The sequence below is a fragment of the Rhinatrema bivittatum genome, chromosome 7 (assembly GCF_901001135.1).
Source record: "Rhinatrema bivittatum chromosome 7, aRhiBiv1.1, whole genome shotgun sequence".
NCBI lineage: Eukaryota > Metazoa > Chordata > Amphibia > Gymnophiona > Rhinatrematidae > Rhinatrema > Rhinatrema bivittatum.
This window is the reverse complement of record NC_042621.1, coordinates 237,760,156-237,787,226: the sequence shown is the minus strand read 5'-3', so window position 1 is coordinate 237,787,226 and position 27,071 is coordinate 237,760,156. Positions and strand designations below refer to the sequence as shown.

General features: G+C 41.7%; 1 protein-coding gene across 1 annotated transcript in view; it reads left to right on the top strand.

The window, feature by feature from the left end:
• Positions 1–27,071, top strand: part of DPYSL4 (dihydropyrimidinase like 4) — an 82,952-nt gene that overhangs the window by 34,306 nt on the left and 21,575 nt on the right. Inside the window, exons 3-10 of the mRNA XM_029609990.1 lie at positions 8,959–9,143; positions 9,931–10,095; positions 14,054–14,115; positions 14,211–14,291; positions 18,437–18,505; positions 18,621–18,741; positions 19,380–19,536; positions 23,439–23,580. Of these exons, the coding sequence (XP_029465850.1) occupies positions 8,959–9,143; positions 9,931–10,095; positions 14,054–14,115; positions 14,211–14,291; positions 18,437–18,505; positions 18,621–18,741; positions 19,380–19,536; positions 23,439–23,580 (982 nt within the window). The remainder of the gene's footprint in view (positions 1–8,958; positions 9,144–9,930; positions 10,096–14,053; positions 14,116–14,210; positions 14,292–18,436; positions 18,506–18,620; positions 18,742–19,379; positions 19,537–23,438; positions 23,581–27,071) is intronic.

Genomic DNA, 27,071 nt, shown 5'->3' with positions numbered 1-27,071 from the left:
ACCTTCAAAAGGATGTAATAGGATGGAGTTGGTCCAGATGGTGGTTACTAAAATGATAAGTACATAAAATATAAGGAGTGCTATGAAGGGTCAGACCAAGATCCATCGAGCCCTGCATCCTATAACACTGGCCAGCCTGAATCGCAAGTACCTGGCAGATCCCCAATAGTTCATTTATTTCTCACTCCCAGGTATCAGTGCTGGGTTTCCCAAATCTACAAGCTAATAACTCTTCATGGACTTTTCCTTCAGGAACTTGTCCAAGCCTCTTTTGAACCCCACTATCAGGGTCATTTATTAAAACGCAATGGGCCATTAGCATGTGCGTTAGGACGTTATCGCACGCGATAACTACCGCATCGCGACATTAAGATTTAAATGAGGGGAAGGGGACAGGTTAAGGTGGGATTAATAAAATGTGGATACCGGTACTAGGGATGTGAATCGTGTCCTCGATCGTCTTAACGATCGATTTCGGCTGGGAGGGGGAGGGAATCGTATTGTTGCCGTTTGGGGGGGGTAAAATATCGTGAAAAATCGTGAAAAATCGTTAAAAAATCGAAAAATCGAAAAATCGAAAAACCGGCACATTAAAACCCCCTAAAACCCACCCCCGACCCTTTAAATTAAATCCCCCACCCCCAAATAACTTAAATAACCTGCGGGTCCAGCGGCGGTCCGGAACGGCAGCGGTCCGGAACGGGCTCCTGCTCCTGCATCTTGTCGTCTTCGGCCGGCGCCATTTTCCAAAATGGCGCCGAAAAATGGCGGCGGCCATAGACGAAAAAGATTGGACGGCAGGAGGTCCTTCCGGACCCCCGCTGGACTTTTGGCAAGTCTCGTGGGGGTCAGGAGGCCCCCCACAAGCTGGCCAAAAGTTCCTGGAGGTCCAGCGGGGGTCAGGGAGCGATTTCCCGCCGCGAATCGTTTTCGTACGGAAAATGGCGCCGGCAGGAGATCGACTGCAGGAGGTCGTTCAGCGAGGCGCCGGAACCCTCGCTGAACGACCTCCTGCAGTCGATCTCCTGCCGGCGCCATTTTCCGTACGAAAACGATTCGCGGCGGGAAATCGCTCCCTGACCCCCGCTGGACCTCCAGGAACTTTTGGCCAGCTTGTGGGGGGCCTCCTGACCCCCACGAGACTTGCCAAAAGTCCAGCGGGGGTCCGGAAGGACCTCCTGCCGTCCAATCTTTTTCGTCTATGGCCGCCGCCATTTTTCGGCGCCATTTTGGAAAATGGCGCCGGCCGAAGACGACAAGATGCAGGAGCAGGAGCCCGTTCCGGACCGCTGCCGTTCCGGACCGCCGCTGGACCCGCAGGTTATTTAAGTTATTTGGGGGGGGTTCGGGAGGGTGGGGGATTTAATTTAAAGGGTCGGGGGTGGGTTTTAGGGGGTTTTAGTGTGCCGGCTCACGATTCTAACGATTTATAACGATAAATCGTTAGAATCTGTATTGTATTGTGTTCCATAACGGTTTAAGACGATATTAAAATTATCGGACGATAATTTTAATCGTCCTAAAACGATTCACATCCCTAACCGGTACCACCGCGGGCGATAATGGCTTCTACATTATCGTCAGTAGTAGCCCTGGAAATAAGAACACCTTTTGCTGTGGCGCTATGGGGACGATAGTGGGCAGCACGGCCGCAACTGCAGCGGGCGAAAACGCTCCACCGCGATGCGGCCGCCGGCTCAATATCACCCTCCTTGCCCCCCCCTTTTTTTTTTTTTGTGACTCATCATTCCGCTATAATGATGAATGATGAATGATGAATCCTGGGGTAGGTTAGTTACCTTGACTACATTCTCTGGCAACAGATTCCATAGCTTTACGATGTGCTGAAGGAAAAAATACTTCCTATGATTTGTTTTAAATCTGTTGGTTGCTAATTTCATGGAAGTGGCTCCTAGTCCTAGTGTTATTGAAAGGGTAAATAACCATTCCTTATATACCATTCCTTATATACCCGACTCATGATTTTATAAATCTCAATCATGTCCCCTCTCAGTCGTTTCTTTTCCAAACTAAAGAGCCCTAATCTGTTTAGCCTACCTCCATAAAGGAGCTTCTCTATCCCCTTTATTAGTTTTGTCACCCTTCTCTGTACTTTTTTTATATCTGCTATGTCATTTTTGAGATGGGCAACCAGAACTGCACACAATACTCAAGGTGCAGTCACATCATGGATCTATACAAAGCCATGAAGATAATATCAGTTTTGGTTTTTGTTCCTTTCTAAAAAAATTCCTAATAATCTATTTGCCTTTTTTTTTTCACTATCATTGCACACTGAGCTGAACATTTCAAGGTATTGTTCACAGGGATGCTGAGGTTCTTTTCATGGGTGGAGACTCCTAACATGGAAACCCAGCATCATGCATCTGTAGTTGGGATTATTTTTCTGTGTATACCCTACTTTGTACTTCTCTACATTAAATTGCATCTGCCATTTAGATGCTTAGTCTCCTAGAGTCACAAGATCCTTTTGCAATTCCTCACACTCCACTGCTATTTTAACAACTTAAAACAATTTTGTGTCATCTACAAATTTGGCCACCTCACACAAATTTGTTCCTTATTCCAGATCATTTATGAATATGCTAAATTATTCCAGTTCCAGTACAGATCCCTAGAGCACTGGAATAATAACCTCTCTCCATTTGGAACACTGACTATTTAGTCCTACCCTCTTTTTCTGGTCTATTAACCAATTACTAATCTACAATGGAATACTGCCTTGAATTCCATGATTTTGTAATTTCCTGCAGAGTCTCTCATAGGGGATTTTGTTAAATATCTTCTAAAAATCCAAATATACTATTTCAACTGGCTTAGCTTTATCTGCATGTATATTTATACCTTCAACAAAATCTAGTAATTTACTAAGGCTTCTCTTTTTAAAACCATGTTGACTTTCCCCCATTAAACTATGATTATCTATGTGCTCAGTAACTTTATTTTAAGAATACCTTCTACCATTTTGCCCAGCACTGATGTCAGGCTTACCATCAATAATTTCCTGGTTCACCCTGGTGCCCTTTTTAAAAACGGGTACATTGGCTGTTTTGAATGATGGCATGCAAAGCACCAAAACACATCACAATTTCATGTTTGAGTTCCTTCAGAACTCTTGGGTGATTTATTATTCCTTAGTCTGTCAGTCTGATTTATTACATCCTCCAATTTCACAATGATTTTGTTTAGCTGCTCAAAGACATCACCATCAAAAAATGTTTTCAGGGTGAATATGACCCCAACATCCTCTCAATGGTCTTTAAAGCATATAAAGATAGAATTAAAGATCTAAACATGTATATCCTAGAGGAAAGGTGGGATAGGGGAAATATTATAGAAAATGTAACTATCGCCATTGTATCAAAATACAGGAAATAGGCCTCTTTCAATAGAAAGAAGGCTCACGGTCATGGGATGAAGCTGAAATAGGATAGATTCAGGAATAATTTAAGGAAATATTTCTTTACAGCGAGGGTGGTAAATGCATGGAGTGGAGCTTTCCAGTGGAGTTGGTGGAGATAAGAACAGTATCTGAATTCAAAAATCATAGGAAAAGCAGAGGGAATCTCTAAGGGAGTGGTAGGGTTTGTAGAGATGAGTAGTTGGCATAGATGGGCAGACTAAATAGGCCGTATTTTTCAGCCATCACGTTTCTATGTGCTATGTTACTCAAATGTAAGGCCATCCTTGGGTACTTACAGTGAATGTGAGCAACTGCCCAGGGCCCCACTCACGTGTGGTAGCCCCGCCCTTGTAAACAGCTGCAAAGATTAGCCATAGTACAATCCCCTGCCAGTAGGCGGCATAAGAGTAGAAATTGTGCTTTTCCTTCTGCCACCATCATGGCATGGGAAAAGCAGAAATGAAAGGAGGGAGTGAAAAAACACCAGTGGAGGAGGACAGGGAGAAAGAGAGAAAAAGAGGCAGAATTAGTGCTTCTCTCTTTCTCTCTCTCTCTTTCCATCCCTTCGTGGTAAAGTTCTCTCTAAAGATTGGGTTGCTGTGAGCTAAAAATTTTGTTCAGAAACAAAACGTTTTGGGTTCATTATCCTGAGAGCTCTTTCAACCATGGTGGATAGGGTCCACCATGGCCATGCTAGGCCTCCTCTCTCTTCAAGCAGAAAATCATTATTGGTGCCCCACTTCCATCACCTCCCCCCCCCCCCCCCCCATTCAAGTCCTCAGGGGCAAAAATTATGGAAGTCAGACTGGGAGGATAAGAGAGAAGGGATAACACCTGCTCCCCCCCCCCCCAAGATTGACATGAATTAGCGAGTGTGGGCACACTTTCTCTCTCCCTGTCCTCAGCACTCTCCCCATCCCCCCTATCACTCTAGTGCTGGCCTTAGAAATATAGACATACACATTCTCTAGCTAAAGGAATGCTGTATCTACAGAATAAAAAGGCATATTTTTTCATTTTCTATCAATTATGTATTCCTGGATTACACATCACCAGTAGAATTGAGTCAAAATATCTCCAACATAAATTTCAAATTTTGTCTAAATAACCAAGAAGTAGAGCCTACCTCCTATACTATGCATACCTTGGCCTGCCATTAACTGTATCTGGCAACTTGGCTATAAGAAATTACAGGAAAAACTCCTAATGGCCCTATATACAATAAAGAAAGCCCTGGCCAGTTTTAGCCACCCAGCAAAACTATTTTTAAAATCATTTGACAGCATTGCATCAACAGTTTTTGAAAATGGATACAAGATCATATTCAGATGATATTTAACACCTCATTGATTATACAAAATATACCCACAGGTGTCATTTAACTGCTGGAGATAAACACAGAATAAAGAGACCATAAAGCATAAATAGAAATGTGCACACAAATATTGAACTGGAAATTGCAACTAACCAGATACTGTCTACAATGCAACATTGTCATAGTACCACAGTAAAGATGGCAGAAAAAGACCAAATAGTCTATACAGTCTGCTCAGCAAGTTTCTTAAGATAGTAATTGCAAGTGCCAAACCTATAACAAAATTACTGATAGCAACATTTTTACAGGATGAACAGCCTTATTTATTTATATATTCATTCATTCATTCAGTCTTTTATAGAGAGGAGCTTCGGGTAAAAAGTTTGTGTCAGGCTTCGTTTCGGGCCCCCCCCTCGTGGGAATTTCGTTTTTTTCCAAGGTTCGGGGGTTTTTTTCCAGGGGCTCCGAGTTTTGGGTTAGTGCGCACTAACCTGGCAGAGTTAGTGTGCACTAACTCTGCCAGGTTAGTGGATCGGTGTGGAGAGGGGAAAAGGGAGGAAGATTAGTTTGTGTCAGGCTTCGTTTCGGGCCCCCCCTCGTGGGAATTTCGTTTTTTTCCAAGGTTCGGGGGTTTTTTTCCAGGGGCTCCGAGTTTTGGGTTAGTGCGCACTAACCTGGCAGAGTTAGTGTGCACTAACTCTGCCAGGTTAGTGGATCGGTGTGGAGAGGGGAAAAGGGAGGAAGATTAGTTAGGACGTTATCGCACGCGATAACTACCGCATCGCGACATTAAGATTTAAATGAGGGAGGAAGATTAGTTAGGACGTTATCGCGTGCGATAACGTCCTAACTAATCTTCCTCCCTTTTCCCCTCTCCACACCGATCCCTAAACCCACCCTAACTGCCAGAGTGCGCTTCACCGGGACAGCATAAAATGAGGCTGTCCTGGCTAGCCCCTGCCCAGACCCCAACCCTGGCCCTTTCCCTGCCTGCCCCTTTTTAATTGCCCAGCTCCTCCGTGCGTACCAGGAGATATGCACTTGGCCGAGCCATTTTGAAAATGCGCTCGGCTTGTATGTGGCCTGGCCACGTTTTATTTATTTATACCATCATTCGTTTTCGCCATCACAATGGTTTACAAAGTTTCGATGTTTAACAGAGTTTCCAAAAGGTTCACAGGCGTATCTCCCAGGATTTCCACATGCCGGGGATTTAAAACCTACTCCTAAGTCAACTTGTTTAATAGCAGTTAATGGACTTCTCCTCCAAAAACTTATCTAAACATTTTTTAAACCTAACCACTAACCACATCATCTGGCAACAGATTCCAGAGCTTTATTGTGCAGTGAGTGAAAACGAATTTTCTATAATTTGTTTTAAATGTGCTACTTGCTAATTTTATGGAGTGCCCGCTAGTCCTTCTGTAATCTGAAAGAGTGGATAACTGATTCACATTTACCCATTCTAGACTTCTCATGATTTTGTAGACCTCTATCATATCCCCCCGCAGCCATCTCTTCTCAGAGCTGAACAGCCCTAACCTCTTTAGCCTTTCCTCATAGGGGAGCCATTACATCCCCTTTATCATTTTAATTGCCCTTCTCTGTACCTTCTCCAGTGCAACTATATCTTTTTTGAGCTTCGGTGACCAGAATTGTACACAGTACTCAAGGTGAGGTCTCAACGTGGAGTGATACAGAGACATTATGACATTTTATGTTTTATTCACCATTCCCTTTCTAATAATTCCTAACATTTCTGTTTGCTTTTTTGACTGCCACAGCACACTAAGCCGACAATTTTAATGTATTATCTACTAATTCGCCTTGATCTTTTTCCTGGGTGGTAGCTCCTAATATGGAACCTAACATTGTGTAACTACAGCAAGGGTTATTTTTCCCTATATGCATCTCCTTACATTTGTCCACATTAAATTCATCTCTCATTTGGATGCTCAATCTTCCAGTCTCATCGTATTCCTTTCCTAATCATTTATAAATATATTGAAAAGCACCAGTCCAAGTACAGATCCCTGATTACCCTTTTCCACTGATTACCCTTTTCCACTGAAAAAAATTGACCATTTAATCCTACCTTCTGTTTCCTGTCTTTTAACCAGTTTGTAATCAATGAAGGGATACTGCCTCCTATCCCATGACTTTTTAGTTTTCTTAGAAGTCTCTCATGAGGGACTTTGTCAAACGCCTTCTGAAAATCCAAATACACTACATTTACTGGTTTACCTTTATTCACATGTTTATTAACCCCTTCAAAAAAATTAAGCAGATTTGTGAGGCAAGACTTTCCTTGTGTAGATCCATGCTGACTTTGTTCCATTAAATCATGTCTTTCTATATACACTTTCAGGCATTTAGCATTCATCAAGACCTGCCTTAGCCTTATGAAAGTTTACTGCATAGACCTGTAAGACTGGATAGTGCAATGTTTTATATTCTCAACTTATAAACAAAATTATAGAACCTTTTTTAAAATTCAGAATAGTAAATATGAAGAAAAGATAGAGGACCTGTGTTTTTCATTTTAATTTTTTCTTGATCAAATATGATATTGTGATATTAAGAGTATCCCTCATTCATTTGTTCTTGTGGTTCTTCTCAAAGTCTCAATTGCTTTTGATTTTTTTCATTCTGTCCTTCACATATTTTTCTGGTATAATTTATGATTGGTGATATAAGAGCAGATCCAATCAATCTTTTAGGGTTCTAATTAACAACTGCTACTCATCCTGTTTTTTCCCTTGATATTGGTGAACCATGGGACAGCTGCTTTTCTCTTCCTTTAGCTGCCTTTACCATTCTTTTGTAGTCTTCAAATCTCTCTCTTATTCTTTCACCGATCTCCATCAGTTTCTCACTTTTTTACACTCAAACAATTGAAAATGGAAGCTCTGTACTTTTCTGGATCAGACCTCAATCCCCATCTTCCTTCTGACTTTCTTTTCCTAGACTCTGTGCTTCCAGTTTTACATCTCCAATTTCTGCTGTCTCTTCTACTTCCAACTACTCTTTTACATTTCCCAGACTTTACTACTATGATAAATTTCTTGTTTTTGGTCTTCCTGTCTCTTTATTCATCCATTTCATCTTCTTTGGAATGCTGCACCCATCTGTCCTCCCATTCTCTTTTCACTACACTACCCTACTCATTGTATTATCTGCCAATCAAATTTCATGTAACCTTCACATTACTCACTCTCACATTTAAATGCATATATGGCTCTGCACCACTGTAATTGAGCAGTCCTTCCTACTAAGTCCTTTGGGACAGGATCTTAATGAGTCTTTTCCCCCCAGACATGATACACAGATACAATCTAATCTCTTTATTCTCACTTCAGATTCTAACATTTACAGTTCACTATCCAATTCAGTGGCTTAGATCAGCATGCAGTCCAGCTGACAGCTACAGATAAGTTCAGACTAACCTGACTTCCAACAGCGAAACCCAGCCTTACTTTCCTAATCTGCCCAATTACCCAGGTTCACTCTCAGCTGAATGCCTCCAGCTCCTTTTAAGTACATAAAATCCTAACTGTGAAGAAAACCCTTGGAGAGTCACAACCACACTCAAGGCCCCACCTGCCTAATGTTGTTCTCACTCTAGTCTTTTCCTACTATTTTTAGCACTTTGACTTTTTTAAAATCCATCTGCAATTATCCCAAATCACCTTCAACTGACTTCTTAGATCAGAATGTATGAAGACTACAAATCCCATAAGGCTCTTTCCAACCTTGATCTCACTTCCTCTTTGGGCTTCAGTAAACCCTCTTTAGCTCCCCCTAGAAGTAAAGTGCCTGAACTTCTTGAGGGACATGCCTGAGGCCCCTACAACCCCCCTACCTCTTTCTGTCACACTCTCAGCTCTCAGTCCTACATGCTTCACTGCATTCTCCACTCCAGTCAAGCCTCTGTCTTATTTCGTTCATTCTGTCACTGGAACAATCTACCACATGAATTCCAAAATGTTTTCATAGCTTCCATTCAAAAAACATATTGGCTTATCCAGGACCTAAGTCCTTAGTTCTTGTTGTCCTGTCCATCTGATTATGTACTATTCTAGTTTTTATTTTGTGAGGCACAGTGGATAGGGTGCCATATAAATGCAGTTAATATGAATTGTTTAAAACTTTTGATATAGTATGTTTCAACTGAAGCATATTCATCTAAACTGGAATCAAATATTAAAACCTTTTGCAGGCAAATTGGAGAGAATCTTATTGTTCCCGGTGGGATAAAAACTGTTGATGCTCATGGCCTAATAGTGATACCAGGAGGGATAGATGTCCACACAAGACTACAAATGCCTTTAATGGGAATGACTGCAGCTGATGACTTCTATCAAGGCACTAAAGCAGCCCTGGCAGGAGGAACAACAATGATACGTATGTACTGGAATAACATTCTTATTAACTGAATAGCAAACAGTCAGGTTGATGGAGCCACATTACAGAAAAATGAATAGGAATGGTGATTTATAGAGGAAATTTTTGACTATGAGCACTAAAAGTGGACTAAGGGGTGTCATTTATGAGAGAGAGAGAGAGATGAGATTTGTGCAATGTTCTCTCAACCTAGCTTGATGGACTCTCTACCTGGGTAACATCAAGCTAGTTTGAGAGAACACTGAACAAATCTCATCTTTGGTTGAGTTTCCTCACTCTGAAGGTCATCAAATCTTCACAAGAGAGCACTATTCTGTTTGTATGTCTCACTTTGAATGTCAAAGTGGCCCCTAACCCCTACACTAATACCTAAACCTCACCTCGAGTTATTAGGTGGGCCTCCCATAGAGATATAAATACATATCTAGTGTGAGGGCATTATGGCTTTTCACTCTCTCTCTCTCCCTCTCCCTCCCTCCCAACATTAGGGTAAAATGTTGATTTTCATGCAAAATATATTAAAGTGTGTATGTGTGAAGATACATTCACACTTATTTTATATAAAGTGTGTGTGTGAATATACATACACACACATTTTATATTTTTATACATATAAAATAGGAGAAGCCATTACAGAAAAGCATTCTGAATATTTAAATCCATAATGAATAAATAAATAAATAATGAAAAGGTAAATAAATTCAAAAGTATGATAGCAGTAAACTGCATTGCTGAAGACCCAGAAATATGTGAAAGGACTAATGATAACTTTCAAATAATATTTCAGTTGACCATGTAGTTCCTGAACCTGGAATGAACTTGGTTGCTGCATATGATCAATGGAGGGGATGGGCTGACAGTAAAGTCTGCTGCGATTATTCGTTGCACGTTGACATCACATACTGGCATGAAAGCCTAAAAGAGGAGCTGGAAGCCTTAGTAAAAGACAAAGGTAAGACTGAAAAGCGTGTTTTGCATCCAGAAAGGGAAAGGAAAAAATCTCATTAGCTTCTATGCTCACAATAAGCATCTGTTTCCAGAAGCTTTGCATATATAAAAAAAATAGTGCTTTCTAAAAAAAAAAAAAAATCCATGGGACTTGGAGTTATAGGATTTATTCCAGACCTATGATTATAAATATTTTGTCACTTTATATCTAGGACATAAGCAATATGGTGCAATCCAGGTGTCTTATTATAAGAGGTCTTTTTCTGCAAAGTAGCTTTTGTACAATATTGTGTGCAGTGCATTGTTATACTGAGCGAAATTTATATTTTGATACAATAAGCATCTAGCACATTAAAATATAAAATAAAATTTAAATAATTAGGGAATAATTGGCTATATTTAACTATGTAATATTATGCTACATATATTAATATAATAGACAGCCAATTATCTTCTTAATAATCTATAAATATGAAAACAAAAGGTCTGTTACCAGACGAATGGCATTGCAAAGACATGAATACTGCAGCACCAGCCTAACAGATAATGCTGGAATGTATTACATTTATTGTTATGTATATTCAGCTTTGCAAGTTATGTCAACAGAAAATGTATGATACAAGATTTAATCCATAGTTCTTCAGCATACTTTTAGTATTTTGTATAGTTGAACAGCATTTTCTTGGGTGGAGGAGGGAGGTTAACTATGTCCACAAGTCCAGGAGAGTTTAATATCTATTTTTATGCAGAAGGGAAAAATAAGTGAAACAATCCATAAGCCTGATTCTCAGGTACTTATCATGAAGGACCTTCATTTTCAGATTTTATGTTATTTTCTCCTGAAATTTATCAGTGTTTATTATAATGAACATAAACAGGAAAGAAATCAATGGATAAAAATGACTTTTTTTTTTCCACTCAAGTTTTACCATTTCTATTCATTATAATAAACACCAATAAATTCCAGGGGAAAATAGCTTAAGAACTGAAAATGGAGCTCCCTACCTATCATGAATGTTTTCTTGACTCCTGTGGCCTCTTATCCTACTTGCATGTTTAAGGCCTGGAGGTTATTCACCAGGAAGGTCCAAATAGGCAAATCTAATGTCTTGTTTTGGTCTTTTCCTGCGGAGGAACATCCTAGTCCTTCACAGTTAGATTTATTTGAAAGAGAGGTCAGGAAGAGAGAGCATGTAAAGTGCAGCAACTTCTCACGGTTCTTCACGAGGTTAATTTGGCTTCAATTTCTGCACTAGTAAACTGGCATACGATATCTCAATTACTCCTCTGCTCATACTACTTTTTAAGGTGAAAAAGCATATTACCCACAAGAAGGGGGCCGTTGAATATTGCCTAGGCTGTCTGCAGTTAAAAGTATGAGCATTATTCTGTAACATGCATGCTTTTATCTGGAGACTCTGGAGGTATTCTTGGGGACAGAGAAACAAACAACATGCATAGGTTTGATTATTCAAACCTACGTGCTTTGTTTTGTGTTGACAAGATGCCCACAAAGAAAGCAGGTGCAAATCTCTGCAGGACATTTTTTATTGAGTAATAATCAAAGCAGAAGCACTTATGAACTTGTATTTCGATTATAGTGCAAAGCCAGCAGGTAAACAGTACCTTCAGATCTGCATCTAGGCACCCAGTTTTGATTATTTACCTCCTTTCATCTCTGGAACTCATTAGTAATGAGACTCAGGTCACACTGAGTTGGAACAGATGAATTTACAGAAACAAATAAAACAGTTTTTAGCATAACCGTTAAAGATACATCAATAAGCAATAACAGTTTTCGTGAAGATAATTTGAAACATTTGGAAATAAAGATCAGCAAACAAACAAAATGCTAAGATGATAATTTTGACTAACTTAATACATTTCTTGACTACCTTTTAGGTGTTGATGTTCCTTTCCTCAATTTCAAACAGTCTGGGGGATGCATCAAGTCGCAGTAGTGCTCTAAAGCACGTTAAACAGCAAATATCACGCAATATACATGATAATTTGCATAGCCTTGCCCTAGTACCCTCTCTTATTACAATGCCCTGCTTTGTATGTGTTTTGCATGCATGAATAATGCAAATGCATGCAAAGCATGTCATTACTAGTCAATGTGATGTTAATATTTTATCACAGCCAGCTGAGAAAGTGCTCAGCCATGATAAAATAACACCTTTTCCAAATTCGTTAATTTAAACATTAGAGTCCCCTTGATTTAACAGGGTTCCCAAGGCTCCCACATTACATTTAAAGGGCTGCAACATAAAAAACCCCAAAAGCCACAGCTGAAAGATAAGTTGAGCAGGGTTCAGGTTTTAGGGCTGACTGCTGGCTCAACCTGAGGTTACCACTCGAGGTGGCCCCAACTCTACCATGTAAAAAAAAAAAAGTTTAAAAATCACATGTGGCAATGACCCCCGACCTTCAAAGTTGAACATTAAAGTCATTGGGGATTCAGGGGTACCCCCCCCCCCCCAATTGCAAAAGTAACCCAAACTCATTGAGGAATAGTGTACTACCCTGACATCCGCTCCTTCTCCATCCAAAAAGTTGTGAAATAAATCATTGGGGGTTTATGGACCCACCAACTCCTCCTCCTGTAACCTCCAAGTCTCTAAAAAAAAAAAACCTGAAGGGGTCTTATTGGGGCCAGGGCACCTCCTGCACCCCGTCCGGACTACACCAATTTGAATAATGATGCCGAGCTGACTTTGCCCCCTCACATGATAAGGGCAAGGTCCAGGAATTGGATCTTGTTCTTATAACATGAAAAATGTTGACAACCGGCTGGAGTGCAAGGGAGGCTCCCTGGCCCCAATGAGGAACCTTCAGTTTTTTTATAAAGTTCTGAGAGGTGCAAAAAGGGGGTCGGTCCCTGAACCCCCAATGATTTATTTCACAACTTTGGGAGGGAGGGGGAGGGGTGCCAGGGTGAGTATTGTGGTTAGGGTGTATCCCTGAACCCCTAATGCTTTTAATGTTTGACTTTGGAGGGGGTGGGGGAGTACTTGGTAGCATGTGACTTTGAAACTTTTATTTTACATAGAGGAGATGGGGCTACCTCGAGTGGTGACCCCGGGTTGAACCAGGGATCTGCCCTGACCCCAATCAACTTATCTTTCAGCTGTGGCTTTTTTTAAAATTTTTTAGGTTCTGGCACAAGCATGCCAAAGGTCCCTAATTCAATCCCCAATCAGATCTTCTGATCTGCTGCCCAAGTTGGCTTGGACTGGGGATGCTGCAGATGTAGCAACCACGGCACCTGGCGGATTGGGGGCTTGGGACATGATCATAATGAAAGGGTGACATCTAGTGGCCGGCTTCAGTGCCCAGGATTGCAGGGTTCCAGAAGGAGCCCTGATGCATGGCCTTCAGCTAAAGCACTGTTGCTGCAAGACTAGATTAGGTATGTTGCAGGAGGAGAGATGGGATACAGGGAAGGGAATGATAAAATAGGCAAAAAGTAAAGTCTCTTGCTGAATAAAGACTCATAGTGACAGTATCCCAACCCTGGATCCAATCAAGCTAGAGAACCAAAGGAGCAGGAGGAAACCAATGGGTCATTAAAAAAGAACGAAGAGTTCCTAAATTTCCTTTTTGCCTGTGTATTTGGCTTTTGAGGATGAGGCAGATATATGTACAACCAGTACTATCTTTCTGGAATGAAAGGTGTCAGTACTTACATGCAGGGTGCATGTGGGGTTTTTTTTGTTTTTTTTGAGGAGCCACAGGGCAAATCAAGCAGTTGGAGGAAAAAGCTGCCAATACTCAATACCGGCAAGTCCCCTGTGCACGACTGTGAATTAGATTCTGTGCTTGGCACATAGGAACTAACTGAGATACTATCACATTTCTACTTCAGTTTGCAATTTGAGAATTAATGTTAGAGAATTAATCAAACACACCAATAAATAATGTAATTCTTACTATGAAAATAAATCTATTTCTATTTTAAGGTGTCAATTCATTTCTTGTCTATATGGCTTATAAAGACAAATACCAGTGCACAGATGCTGAGGTAAGAATTACTGAACTCCAGTTAATTGAAACGGATTAGATAATGGAGATATTTACAGTGTATTGCACACCCATAACTTCTTTTTCTATTGCTAGATGTATGAAATCTTCAGTATTATTCGAGACCTGGGTGCCATTGCCCAAGTGCATGCTGAAAATGGGGATATTATTGAAGAGGTACCGTAATTGCTGTATTTTTAATTGAAACACTAATCTTGCTTATTTATCAGCAGTAAGCGTTAGTGCAGATTTCAAGTGTTAGTGCAGATTTCAAGCCTTTTGTTCTATAGTTGATTAACTTCTATTGCACTGTATACAGCAAAAAGTCAACAATAATACTGCCTGTGATACCAATTGGTTGAATAACTCAACTGGCTGAAAGTCCCCAATTATTTTTACATACATTTAAAACATAATTAATTGAGAGGTCCATATATTCAGTCACTGGATGGATTACAAAGATAGCCACAATCTTGAATATAATTGTCTATCTTAAAGATAGCCGGATATATTTATCTGGCTAAATTTAGGACTGCTCTATGGCATGACCAGAGTTAGCTGGAAATGTTGCCCTGCTAACTCTAAATATCAAAATTAGCTGGAAAGTATATCCAGCTAACCAAACTCTGCTGAAAAATGTCCTTGGAATGGTTCTACATTCTCCAGCTAAATTTTAGCAAGATAATGAGATATCTGGCTAAATTTTAATTGGATAAGTGTCAAAATATTCAATAGTTGGCATTTAGCTGGATAGGAACATAATATCATGCCATACTGGACAGACCAAGGGTCCATCAAACCCAGCATCCTGTTTCTAACGGTGGCCAATTCAGGCCATAAGAACCTGGCAAGTACCCAAAAACTAAGTCTATTCCATTTTACTGTTGCTAGTAATAGCAGTGGCTATTTTCTAAGTCAACATAATTAATAGCAGGTAATGGACTTCTCCTCCAAGAACTTATCCAATCCTTTTTTAAACACAGCTATACTAACTGCACTAACCACATCCTCTGGCAACAAATTCCAGAGTTTGTGTGTTGAGTGAAAAAGAACTTTCTCCGATTAGTTTTAAATGTGCCATATGCTAACTTCATGGAGTGCCCCCTAGTCTTTCTATTATCCGAAAGAGTAAATAACCGATTCACATTTACCCATTCTAGACCTCTCATGATTTTAAACAACTCTATCATATCCCCCCTCAGCCATCTCTTCTCCAAGCTGAAAAGTCCTAACCTCTTTAGTCTTTCCTCATAGGGGAGCTGTTCCATTCCCTTTATCATTTTTGGTCGCTGTTCTCTGTACCTTCTTCATCGCAACTATATCTTTTTTGAGATGTGGCGACCAGAATTGTACACAGTATTCAAGGTGCAGTCTCACCATGGAGCGATACGAAGGCATTATGACATTTTCCATTTTATTCACCATTCCCTTTCTAATAATTCCCAACATTCTTTGCTTTTTTGACTGCCGCAGCACACTGAACCGATGATTTCAATGTGTTATCCACTATGACGCCTAGATCTCTTTCTTGGGTAGTAGCACCTAATATGGAACTTAACACTGTGTAACTATATGTTGTGACCGTCACTGTCCGACGTCTCCACTCTGCCCTCCTCACCTCCTTGGCGACTAGGGATGTGAATCGTTTTTGAATGATTAAAATTATCGTCAGATAATTTTAAAATCATCCAAAATCGTTAGAGTGCACGATACAATACAAATGCCCCTGATTTATCATCAGGGGCATTTGTATTGTATCATTAAATAGGGCGCGGGAAAACCGGCACACCAAAAAAACCCTAAAACCCACCCCGAACCTTTAAAAAAATCCCCCACCCTCCCGAACCCCCCCAAAATGTTTTAAATTACCTGGGGTCCAGTGGGGGGGGGGGGGGGGGGTCCCGACGCGATCTCCCTCTCTCTGGCCATGACTGCATTGAGAGAAATGGTGCCGGTGGCCCTTTGCCCTTATCATGTGACAGGGCAAAGGTAGCACTGGCGCCATTTTGCTTCCTGGTTCCCAACGTCACGCGTCCAGGAGATCGCTCCCGGACCTCTCCTGGAACCCCAGGGACTTTTGGCCAGCTTGGGGGGGGCCTCCTGACCCCCACAAGACTTGCCAAAAGTCCAGTGGGGGTCCGGGAGCAACCTCCTGCACGCGGGCCGTATTGCCAATCTTCAAAATGGTGCCGGCGCTACCTTTGCCCTCACTATGTCATACGGGCCCGTGACTCAGTCCCGCGGTGGGGCTGAGTAGGGCGCCCTGAGAGACTGTGCAATTGTCCTTCTGCCCAAGTGTCTTCTGTGATGTCTTCGTATCCCGAGTCTTGTTACAGTTCCTGCCTGGTTCCAGTACTCGAGTCTTGTTACAGTTCCTGCCTGGTTCCAGAACCTGTATCCTGTTACAGCACTGATCTATCATTGTCCTGTCTTCGTGTCAAGGTCCTCGACTGCCCTCTACCTCAGGCCAGGCCTGCTGCTCCATGCTGTTCGCAGCAGGTCCGAAAGGGCTCGGAATGGTCGGAGGACCATTCAACTTCCAACATCCTCAGATGTTGGCCTTGGGAGCTTGCCGGCCTGGCAGAGGGTCAGCCGCCAGCCACGCTGGAATACGCCGTCAACCCTCAGGTCGGTCCTGGGTTCGCCTGGGGTCGGGCTGAGGCCCAAGGGCACACTAAACAACGCAAGGCCTTGAGGCTGACCATGACAGTACGCAAGGCCTTTGAGGCCGACTGTGACAACATGTACAATTTCTCAAAGGCGGGCAAAAAATCATACATGTGACCCCCAATGCAAAAGACTGGGAAGTCCCGCTCTTGCTGCTGAACTGCTGCCTTCACCTCAAATTTGTTCAGTTTCTATTTAAGTTTTAGGTTGCTATGGGAGTAGGAATGTGTTTAAATAACATCCTTTAAATGTATTAGTGAATTCACTATATGTCTGTTAGTGGCCTTCAGGGGAATGATCAAACTCTCAATAAGGTGTGGTTTTTTTTTTTTTTTTTTTTTGTGAAAGTGGCACCTGCCTATAAATTAAGGATGAGCTAGGTGGGTGAGGGGTGGGAGAGTTGGGAAATACCAACAGTCTAACTTTAGTTAGTCAGCCAGAGTGACTCACTGCTCTCTTGATTAGCAAATGTTGGTACCTAATCAAACCAAATCACACTACCTTAACACCCTTCCAAGGTGAGTAACTGAACTGAACTTTTCAACCTTTTTACTTAGGTATACACTGCTCCTAGCTTATTTCTAGCTTCTGGCTACCTTATTTTTTTCTATTATTTTTGTTTTTAATATACAAACACTCTAACTTCTGCTTATTAGCTGCCTTACAGACTATTAAAAATAAACACACTAAGTCCTGCTTATTAGCTGCTTTACTGACTGACTACCAGTATTTAAAAATACAAATATAAACAGTTTAACTTCTGTTTATTTGCTGCCTTACTGACTATTAAAAGCACAAACACACTAAATAATATTCCCAAATAGTTAACTTCACCCCAATACTTTTAAAAAAGAAAATTTCCCAAGCAAAAATTTACTGATTCCTTTCAGCCATCAGCAAGGTGGTCCTCTCCTCTCAGTCCTCCCATTGGATAACTCACAAGTTACCCTGTTACATGTTGCTGAATATGGATTCCAATGTAATTCTGTCTTTTTGTAAATGGTTTGAAAACCAGACTTAGTTGCAGCTAAGTTCAGTTAAATCTTTTTTGTAGGATATCAGACCACATTACCTATTACTGAATATTTTTGTCTTTTCTTCACCTATGCAAAGCAGTGTGGGATCAAGGAGGGGGGGCAGAGAAGCAATCAAAAGTGAATAATGAATAACTTGTCAGACTCTTCAATGACTTCCTGTCCTTGTTTTCATTATATGTTAATGGAAGATGGGTGTGGGAACAGCATCAGGAAACATACCTTTAAGAGATGGTTATTGTACTTAAGGGGACCCCTCTGTCCCTTCAAAAGAAAATAGAGGAGGATGAGACCTGGAAGTGCTTTCAACCTCTGTTCAAGTGAAATGAGTGTTTTTAAAAAAAGAATGTTTTCGGGCTTCCATGCTCAGTGAGTTTGTCTACTACTGTAAGAATGATGTGCAGGGGCTTAAGAGAGCAGACATCTGCTTTGATAACTAATGACAGGAAAATAAAAATTGCAAGAATGCCAGGTTGAAGAACCCCATCATTTCTAAATTATTGCTGTTCTGAATTTTGGATCCATGCTTTCCAGCAGTACTGTATGGAAATAAACCAATCAGTTTAGATGTGCCATATTAAGTATGCCTCTCATTTGACTCATTCTTTCTCAATAATTCAGGAAAAGAAGCATTTGCTGGATCTTGGGATTACAGGACCAGAAGGGCATGTTCTCAGCCATCCGGAAGAGGTAATTGCTTGAATTTCCCAGGGTGCAGCACTCAGAGTTCTAGAGGCTTCTGCTCCTCATTTTAATTCATGTCAAAGCCTCAACACAGTCCTCATTGGGGGTTTTTCTGTTCCAGGTTGAAACAGAAGCAGCTTATCGTGCAATCACAGTAGCCAAACAAGCCAACTGCCCCTTATATATCACCAAAGTAATGAGCAAAGGTACTGCAGATGTGATAGCTCAAGCAAAGAGGAAAGGTAAATAGCACCTTGCAAATCGACAATACACTAAACAGAAATGCACTCATGGTTTCATGTCACAGAACCACAACATAAAAGAATTAATAGCCTATTACCAGGTAATTTCTTACTAGGATGTCACAATAAGAACTTATTGGTGCTTCTTGTCTAACTGCAGTAGAAAAAAATAATACACTGAAGTAGACTCAAAAACCATTTCGCACATTATCCGCCATATGCTTTTTGCAAACAGATAATTACTTTATTTTTCCTGTGATTACTTTGCTATTTCTAAAAGGAAACCCCCATCCAGGAAAATAATACAAATATCTGTGCTTCAAACTGATAATAGGAAATGACTAAGCAGTGCAGAAGGATAATGACAAAAGAAGTATTACTAAATTATTTGCACTGGAAAATGCTTTGAGCAATTGTCAAACTAAATATCATTGCATTAAGGAAGTTGTAAGAATATTACTTTGGTATTTATTTATAAAATATAATGAATGAACTTTCAGGAGGAGATGCGGTTTCCATTCATTATTTGTGATGTTGGTTGCAATTTCTATAACGAAACTCTGGTAATTTCTACCTTGAAACCAACAAATACGCAGAATCACAAAACATGAATTTATTCTTGGTGTTCTTTGTTTTAGGCACAGTTGTTTATGGTGAACCAATTACTGCCAGCCTTGGCATTGATGGGTCGTACTATTGGAGTAAGAACTGGACCAAGGCAGCAGCTTATGTCACTTCTCCACCACTGAGTCCTGATCCAACTACACCTGACCATCTCAGCTCACTTCTATCATGGTAATTAAGCAAAAATCCAAATTTGATCATTTACTGTGATTTTGCATAGCATGATAAGATACAGCTTTCTATACATATGTCTAGAAGAAAATTAATACAGTGATAAATCAATAATTAACACAATTCATTACAGCTAGAATATATTCTATTTTTTATAGTCCAAAAGAACAGCATGGGTATCTGTGATAGGCACTTCATCCCTTGGTACCTGGAGGAAAATGTGGGGCATACAGAGGGCAATTTTGATATTACCCAAGGACTTGCATTCATTGATGCAAGTGCAAAGTACTTGCATGAAAGTATGTGCAATGATTTAAAAAAATTACAATCTCTCTGCACATTTTCCTTCCCTGAACCAAATCCCATCCAATTTTTTGTATGAGTAATAAAGTACAAATGGCTTTACCCAGGGAGGCTGGGGGGAGAGGAAGACAAGTTTCAGGCTGCGTTTACCCATGTAAAAGCGTTTGCATGTTGGCCTCCTAATTCCTATGAAATTCAGGATTTATTTATTCAGGGCCCTGGAGGCAATAAGATATAATCACTCACCACTTTCAAATTATAGGATTTTATATAACAACGTAAATGAAGAGCGAAGAATCTGTAGAAATATATGTTAATGACTATATATTCATAAAATGCTATTAGTATATATATATATATATATATATATATATATAGCATGGTATTCAATCGTTCGGTTGTTTAAAATATCACCGTGATAACAATTTATGTCTGAGCAAATGGAAGTTAAGTGATTTGGTAGAGGTCACAAAGTGGTGAGCAGGGGAATCAAATTAGCTTGTCCATGTTTGTAATTCTGTGTTATAACTGCCAAATCTCAGAGATATCTGGGTAAGTAACATTGTTAAAAATATGTAAACAGACCTGCAGCCCAGTGCTCTCTCTCCCTCCCCCTCCTCACATTTCAGATAAGGCCCTGTTGGGCCGTTCATTCACCCCCCCCCCCCCCCACACCAGAACCCCGCTAAAGTTGAGTATCATGTCCCAGGCCCCTGCAACCCCTTTCCCAATTTTAAAACCAGAAATCAAATCACCTTCCCGGACCTCCCTCACACACTATACTGAAAGTCCTGGGTCACCCATCAACCCCCCCAGGCCCCTCCTCCATCCCCCTCAATTCCTTTTAATCCCTACCGAGAGCGAGATATAAACGTACCCACTCCCAGCAATCCAGCCCTGGTTTTGTCAGAATCAGTGCTGGAAGCGTGAGGTACCCCCTGTTAGACTTCAGTGCTAAGTAGCTAGTTATGCAGCCAGGTCTAAAGTTATCTGGCTAAAATCAGCTAAGTTAGCCAAATAACTCAACTCCTCTTTGAAATGTCCCCAGAATGCCTCTTTTTTATCTGGCAAGATGATAGCTAGATAAGACTTATCCGGCTAAAATCTAGCAAGGCTCAGTATTCAAAACCTTGCCATTTAGATGGATAAAGTGTGAGTTAAAAAACAGGAGAAATGGATCGGTGGGTATCAAAGAGACTTTATTCTGACATAATGCAAGCCCGACTCTGGCTGAGTTTCGCTCTTTGTGGAGAGCTGCCTCAGGGGCTTCTAAAATTAAAATTAAAATAGATAGTGAGATTAAACCACACATATAAAAAATACATATAAAAAAGACAATATAACACATATATGTATGTTGAATAATTACATAAAATGAAAAATCAAATGGTATAAAACAGCACATCAATAAAAAACATATAATGTGAATACATAAAAATCTGAGTAAAATATGCATGTATGGACATCACAATGGAAACAGCAGAAGCACCAAAAGACAAGAATAAATTGCGCACATATAGATACGGGTAGAGTGTTGCAGCGTGGTAACAGGTGAGATGGTATTTGATACTTGTCAAACAAAACAATTCATAGGGGCTGATTTAAAAAGTTATGCACGTGGCCTACCTTTGTGCGCATTACCTGTCGCGCACAAATGTACGCCCGATTTTATAACATGCGCACGCAGCCGCGCGCATGTCATAAAATCAGGGGTCGGCGCGTGCAAAGGGGTGCACACTAGTGCAACTTGCGCGTGCCGAGCCCTCGGGGAGACCAGCTGGCTTTCCCCGTTCCCTCCCCCCCCCACCTTCCCCTCCTCTACCTGTCCCGCCCCCCAGCCCGAAACCCCCCCCCCTTACCTTTGTTGTGGAAGTTACAGCTGCCAGGGGCAGGTGTAACTTGCACGCACCAGCCAAGTGCCGGCGCACGATCCCCCGGCCCAGCGGCCGTACGGAGGCCTCTGGCCCCGCCCCCGGACTGCCCATTTTTTCAAGCCCTAGGACTTACACGCATCCCGGGCCTTTATGCACGCCGCCGGGCCTTTTGAAAATAGGCCCGGTGGGCGTAGGGCTTTTAAAATCTGCCCCTTAGTGTGAAAATGAAAAATCAAACAAAATCACACTAAGAATTGTTTTTTTGACAAATATCAAATACCACCTCACCTGTTACCACACTGCACCACCCTACCTGTATCTATATGTGAGCAATTTATTTTTATCTTTTGGTGCTTCTGCCTTTTCCATTGTGATGTCCACACATGTATATTTTATTCAGATTTTTATGTATTCACATTATGGGGCAGATTTTACAAGCCCTATGCGCGTAAATCCAGGAGGATTTACACGCATAGGGGGGTTTCACACACCGGGCCTATTTTCAAAATGCCCGGCAGCACGCATAAAGCCCTGGGATGCGTGTAAGTCCCAGGGCTTGAAAAAATGGGCGGTCCGGGGGCAGGGCGGGGGCACACCAGAGGCCTCCATACGGCTGCTGGGCCGGGGGATCGCGAGCCGGCACTTGGCTGGTGCAGGCGTAACTTCCACAACAAAGGTAAGGGGTTTTTTTTCGGGCTGGGAGGCGGGCAAGTAGTGGAAGGGAGGGGAAGGTTGGGGGGAGAAGGAAAGTTCCCTCCGAGACCACTCCAATTTCAGAGCGGCCTTGGAGGGAACGGGGAAAGCCAGCTGGTCTCCCCGAGGGCTTGGCGCTCACACGTTGCACTAGTATGCACCCCCTTGCACGTGCCGACCCCTGATTTTATAACATGTTATAAAATTGGGCGTACATTTGTGCCCGCCGGGTAGTTCGCACAAATGTAGGCCGCGCGTGTAACTTTTAAAATCTGCCCCTATATGTTTTTTATTTATGTGTTGTTTTATACCATTTGATTTTTCATTTTATGTAATTATTCAACATGCATATATGGGTTAAATTGTCTTTTTTATATATCTTTTTTATATGTGTGGTTTAATCTCACTATCTATTTTAATTTTAATAGCCCCTGAGGCAGCTCTCCACAAAGAGCGAAACTCAGCCAGAGTCGGGCTTGCATTATGTCAGAATAAAGTCTCTTTGATACCCACCGATCCATTTCTCCTGTTTTTTAACTCACACTTTATCCATCTAAATGGCAAGGTTTTGAATACTGAGCCTGTTTTTTGGTCGCTACATAGCCAACTTGGATCGGCTCACGGTCTGTTTTTTGGGTCCTAACTTGTGAGTTATCCTTCTAAGTGACTTTGAATATTGATCTCAATGAGCGTGCATGCAAAAATGTATTTTGTTGCCGTTTTATTGCATGCCATTTTAAAATTTATTTGCTTTCCATTTTAGGTGCATGCTATTTGCCAATAGTGTTCATAACATAATAGAAATGAAGCACAAAAAAATGTTTCTGTTATTTCATTTGAAAATGACACAAGAATTCAAACGTCTGCACATCCCTACTAAACATACTGTAGCAATGAAGGAGGAAAACAGCACTATGAATGAGATGCCTGCAGTCAAGGAAAGATAGCACCCAGGGGATGGGCATGCAAAGCAACAGTCAGTTCTGGTTAATGTGCAGTTTTATTCTTACACACCTTTTGTTACCCACCTAGTGGAGATCTGCAGATTACAGGCAGCGCCCACTGTACATTTACCATGGCACAGAAGGCTGTGGGTAAGGACAACTTTACCCTTATTCCAGAAGGAACGAATGGCATCGAAGAGAGGATGTCAGTCATTTGGGAAAAATGTGTGGTAAGCAAAATCTAATTGAAAAGTCATGTAAATCCTGGTCCCTGTGTGGCATTTCAGTGTCAGCTTACGTTCGGCTATGATAATTGATTGTGCTAAGTTGTTTAGGACTGCTTTGTTGCAACCGGATTTGTCTGGCAGTAACAAAACCAAATCTGATGGTCTCATTGAAAGGCAAATACGTATGCACATTTTAAATAAATTAAGTAGTACATAAGATCATAAGAAATTGCCATGCTGGGTCAGACCAAGGGTCCATCAAGCCCAGCATCCTGTTTCCAACAGAGGCCAAACCAGGCCACAAGAACCTGGCAAGTACCCAAACGCCAAGAAGATCCCTTGCTACTGATGCCAGTAATAGCAGAGGCCATTCCCTAAGTGCAGTCTCCATTACTCCTGTACTCCATGCAATGAAGCCAACAAAGACCCAAGGGATGTGAATCGTTTTAGGACGATTAAAATTATCGTCCGATAATTTTAATATCGTCTTAAACCGTTATGGAACACAATACAATACAGATTCTAACGATTTATCGTTATAAATCGTTAGAATCGTGAGCCGGCACACTAAAACCCCCTAAAACCCACCCCCGACCCTTTAAATTAAATCCCCCACCCTCCCGAACCCCCCCCCAAATAACTTAAATAACCTGCGGGTCCAGCGGCGGTCCGGAACGGCAGCGGTCCGGAACGGGCTCCTGCTCCTGAATCTTGTTGTCTTCAGCCGGCGCCATTTTCCAAAATGGCGCCGAAAAATGGCGGCGGCCATAGACGAAAAAGATTGGACGGCAGGAGGTCCTTCCGGACCCCCGCTGGACTTTTGGCAAGTCTCGTGGGGGTCAGGAGGCCCCCCACAAGCTGGCCAAAAGTTCCTGGAGGTCCAGCGGGGGTCAGGGAGCGATTTCCCGCCGCGAATCGTTTTCGTACGGAAAATGGAGCCGGCCATACGCGTATGGCCGGTGCCATTTTCCGTACGGAAAATGGCGCCGGCAGGAGATCGACTGCAGGAGGTCGTTCAGCGAGGGTTCCGGCGCCTCGCTGAACGACCTCCTGCAGTCGATCTCCTGCCGGCGCCATTTTCCGTACGAAAACGATTCGCGGCGGGAAATCGCTCCCTGACCCCCGCTGGACCTCCAGGAACTTTTGGCCAGCTTGTGGGGGGCCTCCTGACCCCCACGAGACTTGCCAAAAGTCCAGCGGGGGTCCTGAAGGACCTCCTGCCGTCCAATCTTTTTCGTCTATGGCCGCCGCCATTTTTCGGCGCCATTTTGGAAAATGGCGCCGGCTGAAGACGACAAGATTCAGGAGCAGGAGCCCGTTCCGGACCGCTGCCGTTCCGGACCGCCGCTGGACCCGCAGGTTATTTAAGTTATTTGGGGGGGGGTTCGGGAGGGTGGGGGATTTAATTTAAAGGGTCGGGGGTGGGTTTTAGGGGGTTTTAATGTGCCGGTTTTTCGATTTTTCGATTTTTAACGATTTTTCACGATATTTTACCCCCCCAAACGGCAACAATACGATTCCCTCCCCCTCCCAGCCGAAATCGATCGTTAAGACGATCGAGGACACGATTCACATCCCTACCAAGTAATGTTTTTTCATCATGTAAGTTATAAGAGTTAATGCACTTAGAGAAGGCACACCTCACATCCACGAGAGATCTGGCCCTCTCCACTGCTGGCCCCACGCATTGGAACTCTCTGCCGACCAACCTTAGGCTAGAATCATGCACTGCGAAATTTAGATCCTTATTAAAGACTTGGCTTTTCAAACAAGCCTTCCCTCAAAACCCTTAACAGCCCCCCCTTGCTTCTCGCTCCCACAGTTACACCTGATACTATTCTATACTGTACATAGACATTTTATATTATATACTGTACATTGCTGTTATATAACTATATTTATAGCGCTCCTCCATTTGTTGCTGTTCTGTCCTCAAGTTGCCCGTTGCGATTGTTCTCTCTCCTTTCCTCGCTCCTCTCTAGTTATATGTAACCCCTCCCCTTTCCTTGTTTATTGTAATTTTCATTCTATAAGTTCGCTGTAAACCGATATGATGTCCCCACTAATATCGGTATAGAAGACTTTCTAAATAAATAAATAAATACTGATATTCATTTAAAACTGGAGAATATATAATAATATTGCATAGGTCACTGATAGTTAGAAAGGACACAAGAACTGAGAAATTATAAAGAAATTACGGCCTGATTCACTAAGGATTTTTCCCAGAGACATAAAATGGGAGAACTGCCTTAATGAATCTGGCCCTAAATTACCTTGCTAAAAATAAATACAGTTTACTTATCATAACTTAACAGAAGGTATACATTTTATTCACAGAGAGAATCGCCATGCAGCCCATGTCATTAGTGACAATATATTTTAATTGTACTAATAGTAGTAAGCTGATCAGTACTGTACTGTGAGGGAACAAATCCCAAAATGTTTTCTTTACTGCTTTTGGACATTTTGTCCTCTTTCACTAAAAAAAAAAATTGTAAAGCAATCTTTTGTTCAGCAGCCAAAGTATTTCCATTGCTTTCAAGAGTCAAACCAATCAAACTTCAGTTTTAAAACACGAATGAACATTTTTGGCTAGCGCTGCTATTTAGTTAAATACATGACTGGTTGCGCTGAGAGCAGCCGAGAGCTCCATCAAGTCCAGTCAGCTAAGTACCTCATATTTCTTTGGAGGAAAGCAAAAAGCGTTATGCATCTGTAGTCAATTAAAAAGCCCAAAGAGAAACTTCCTTCCACCTGCAAATTGCTTCATAGCCAGCGGGGGGGTTTTTTTCACTCTTATTTTTGTTGCTTATAGACAGGAATTAAACTCGTTGCCCTTAAGCACCATCTGCAGACTTTAAGGATGTCCACAGTGTATGTTCAGGAGCTATTTTGCTTAAAACAGTCTAATATGAAAAAGAATGTGATTACCGTAATTTGCATTATTTGATGATCCTTGAAAGCTGAATTGTTGGAGGCCTTTGAGGACCGGAGTTGCCCACCATTGGCCTAAGAGATATAAAATTAAGAAAAAGCATTGTATTTAGAGAGGTTTTAGCAGGTTTCAGGGGGAAATTTTCAAAGGCACTTTACAAGTAGAGAAGTACTAGGGAGCACTTCATGAAGTTAGCAAGTAGCACATTTAAGACTAATCGGAGAAAATTCTTTTTCACTCAATGCACAATTAAGCTCTGAATTTGTTGCCAGAGGATATGGTTAGTGCAGTTAGTGTAGCTGGGTTAAAAAAGGTTTGGATAAGTTCTTGGAGAAGTCATTAACTGCTATTAATCAAGTTTACTTAGGGAATAACCACTGCTATTAATTGCATCAGTAGCATGGGATCTTCTTAGTGTTTGGGTAATTGCCAGTTCTTATGGCCTGATTTGGCCTCTGTTGAAAACAGGATGCTGGGCTTGATGGACCCTTGGACTGACCCGGCATGGAAATTTTTTATGTTCTTATGCACTTAAATGGTACTTTCAAAATAGTCC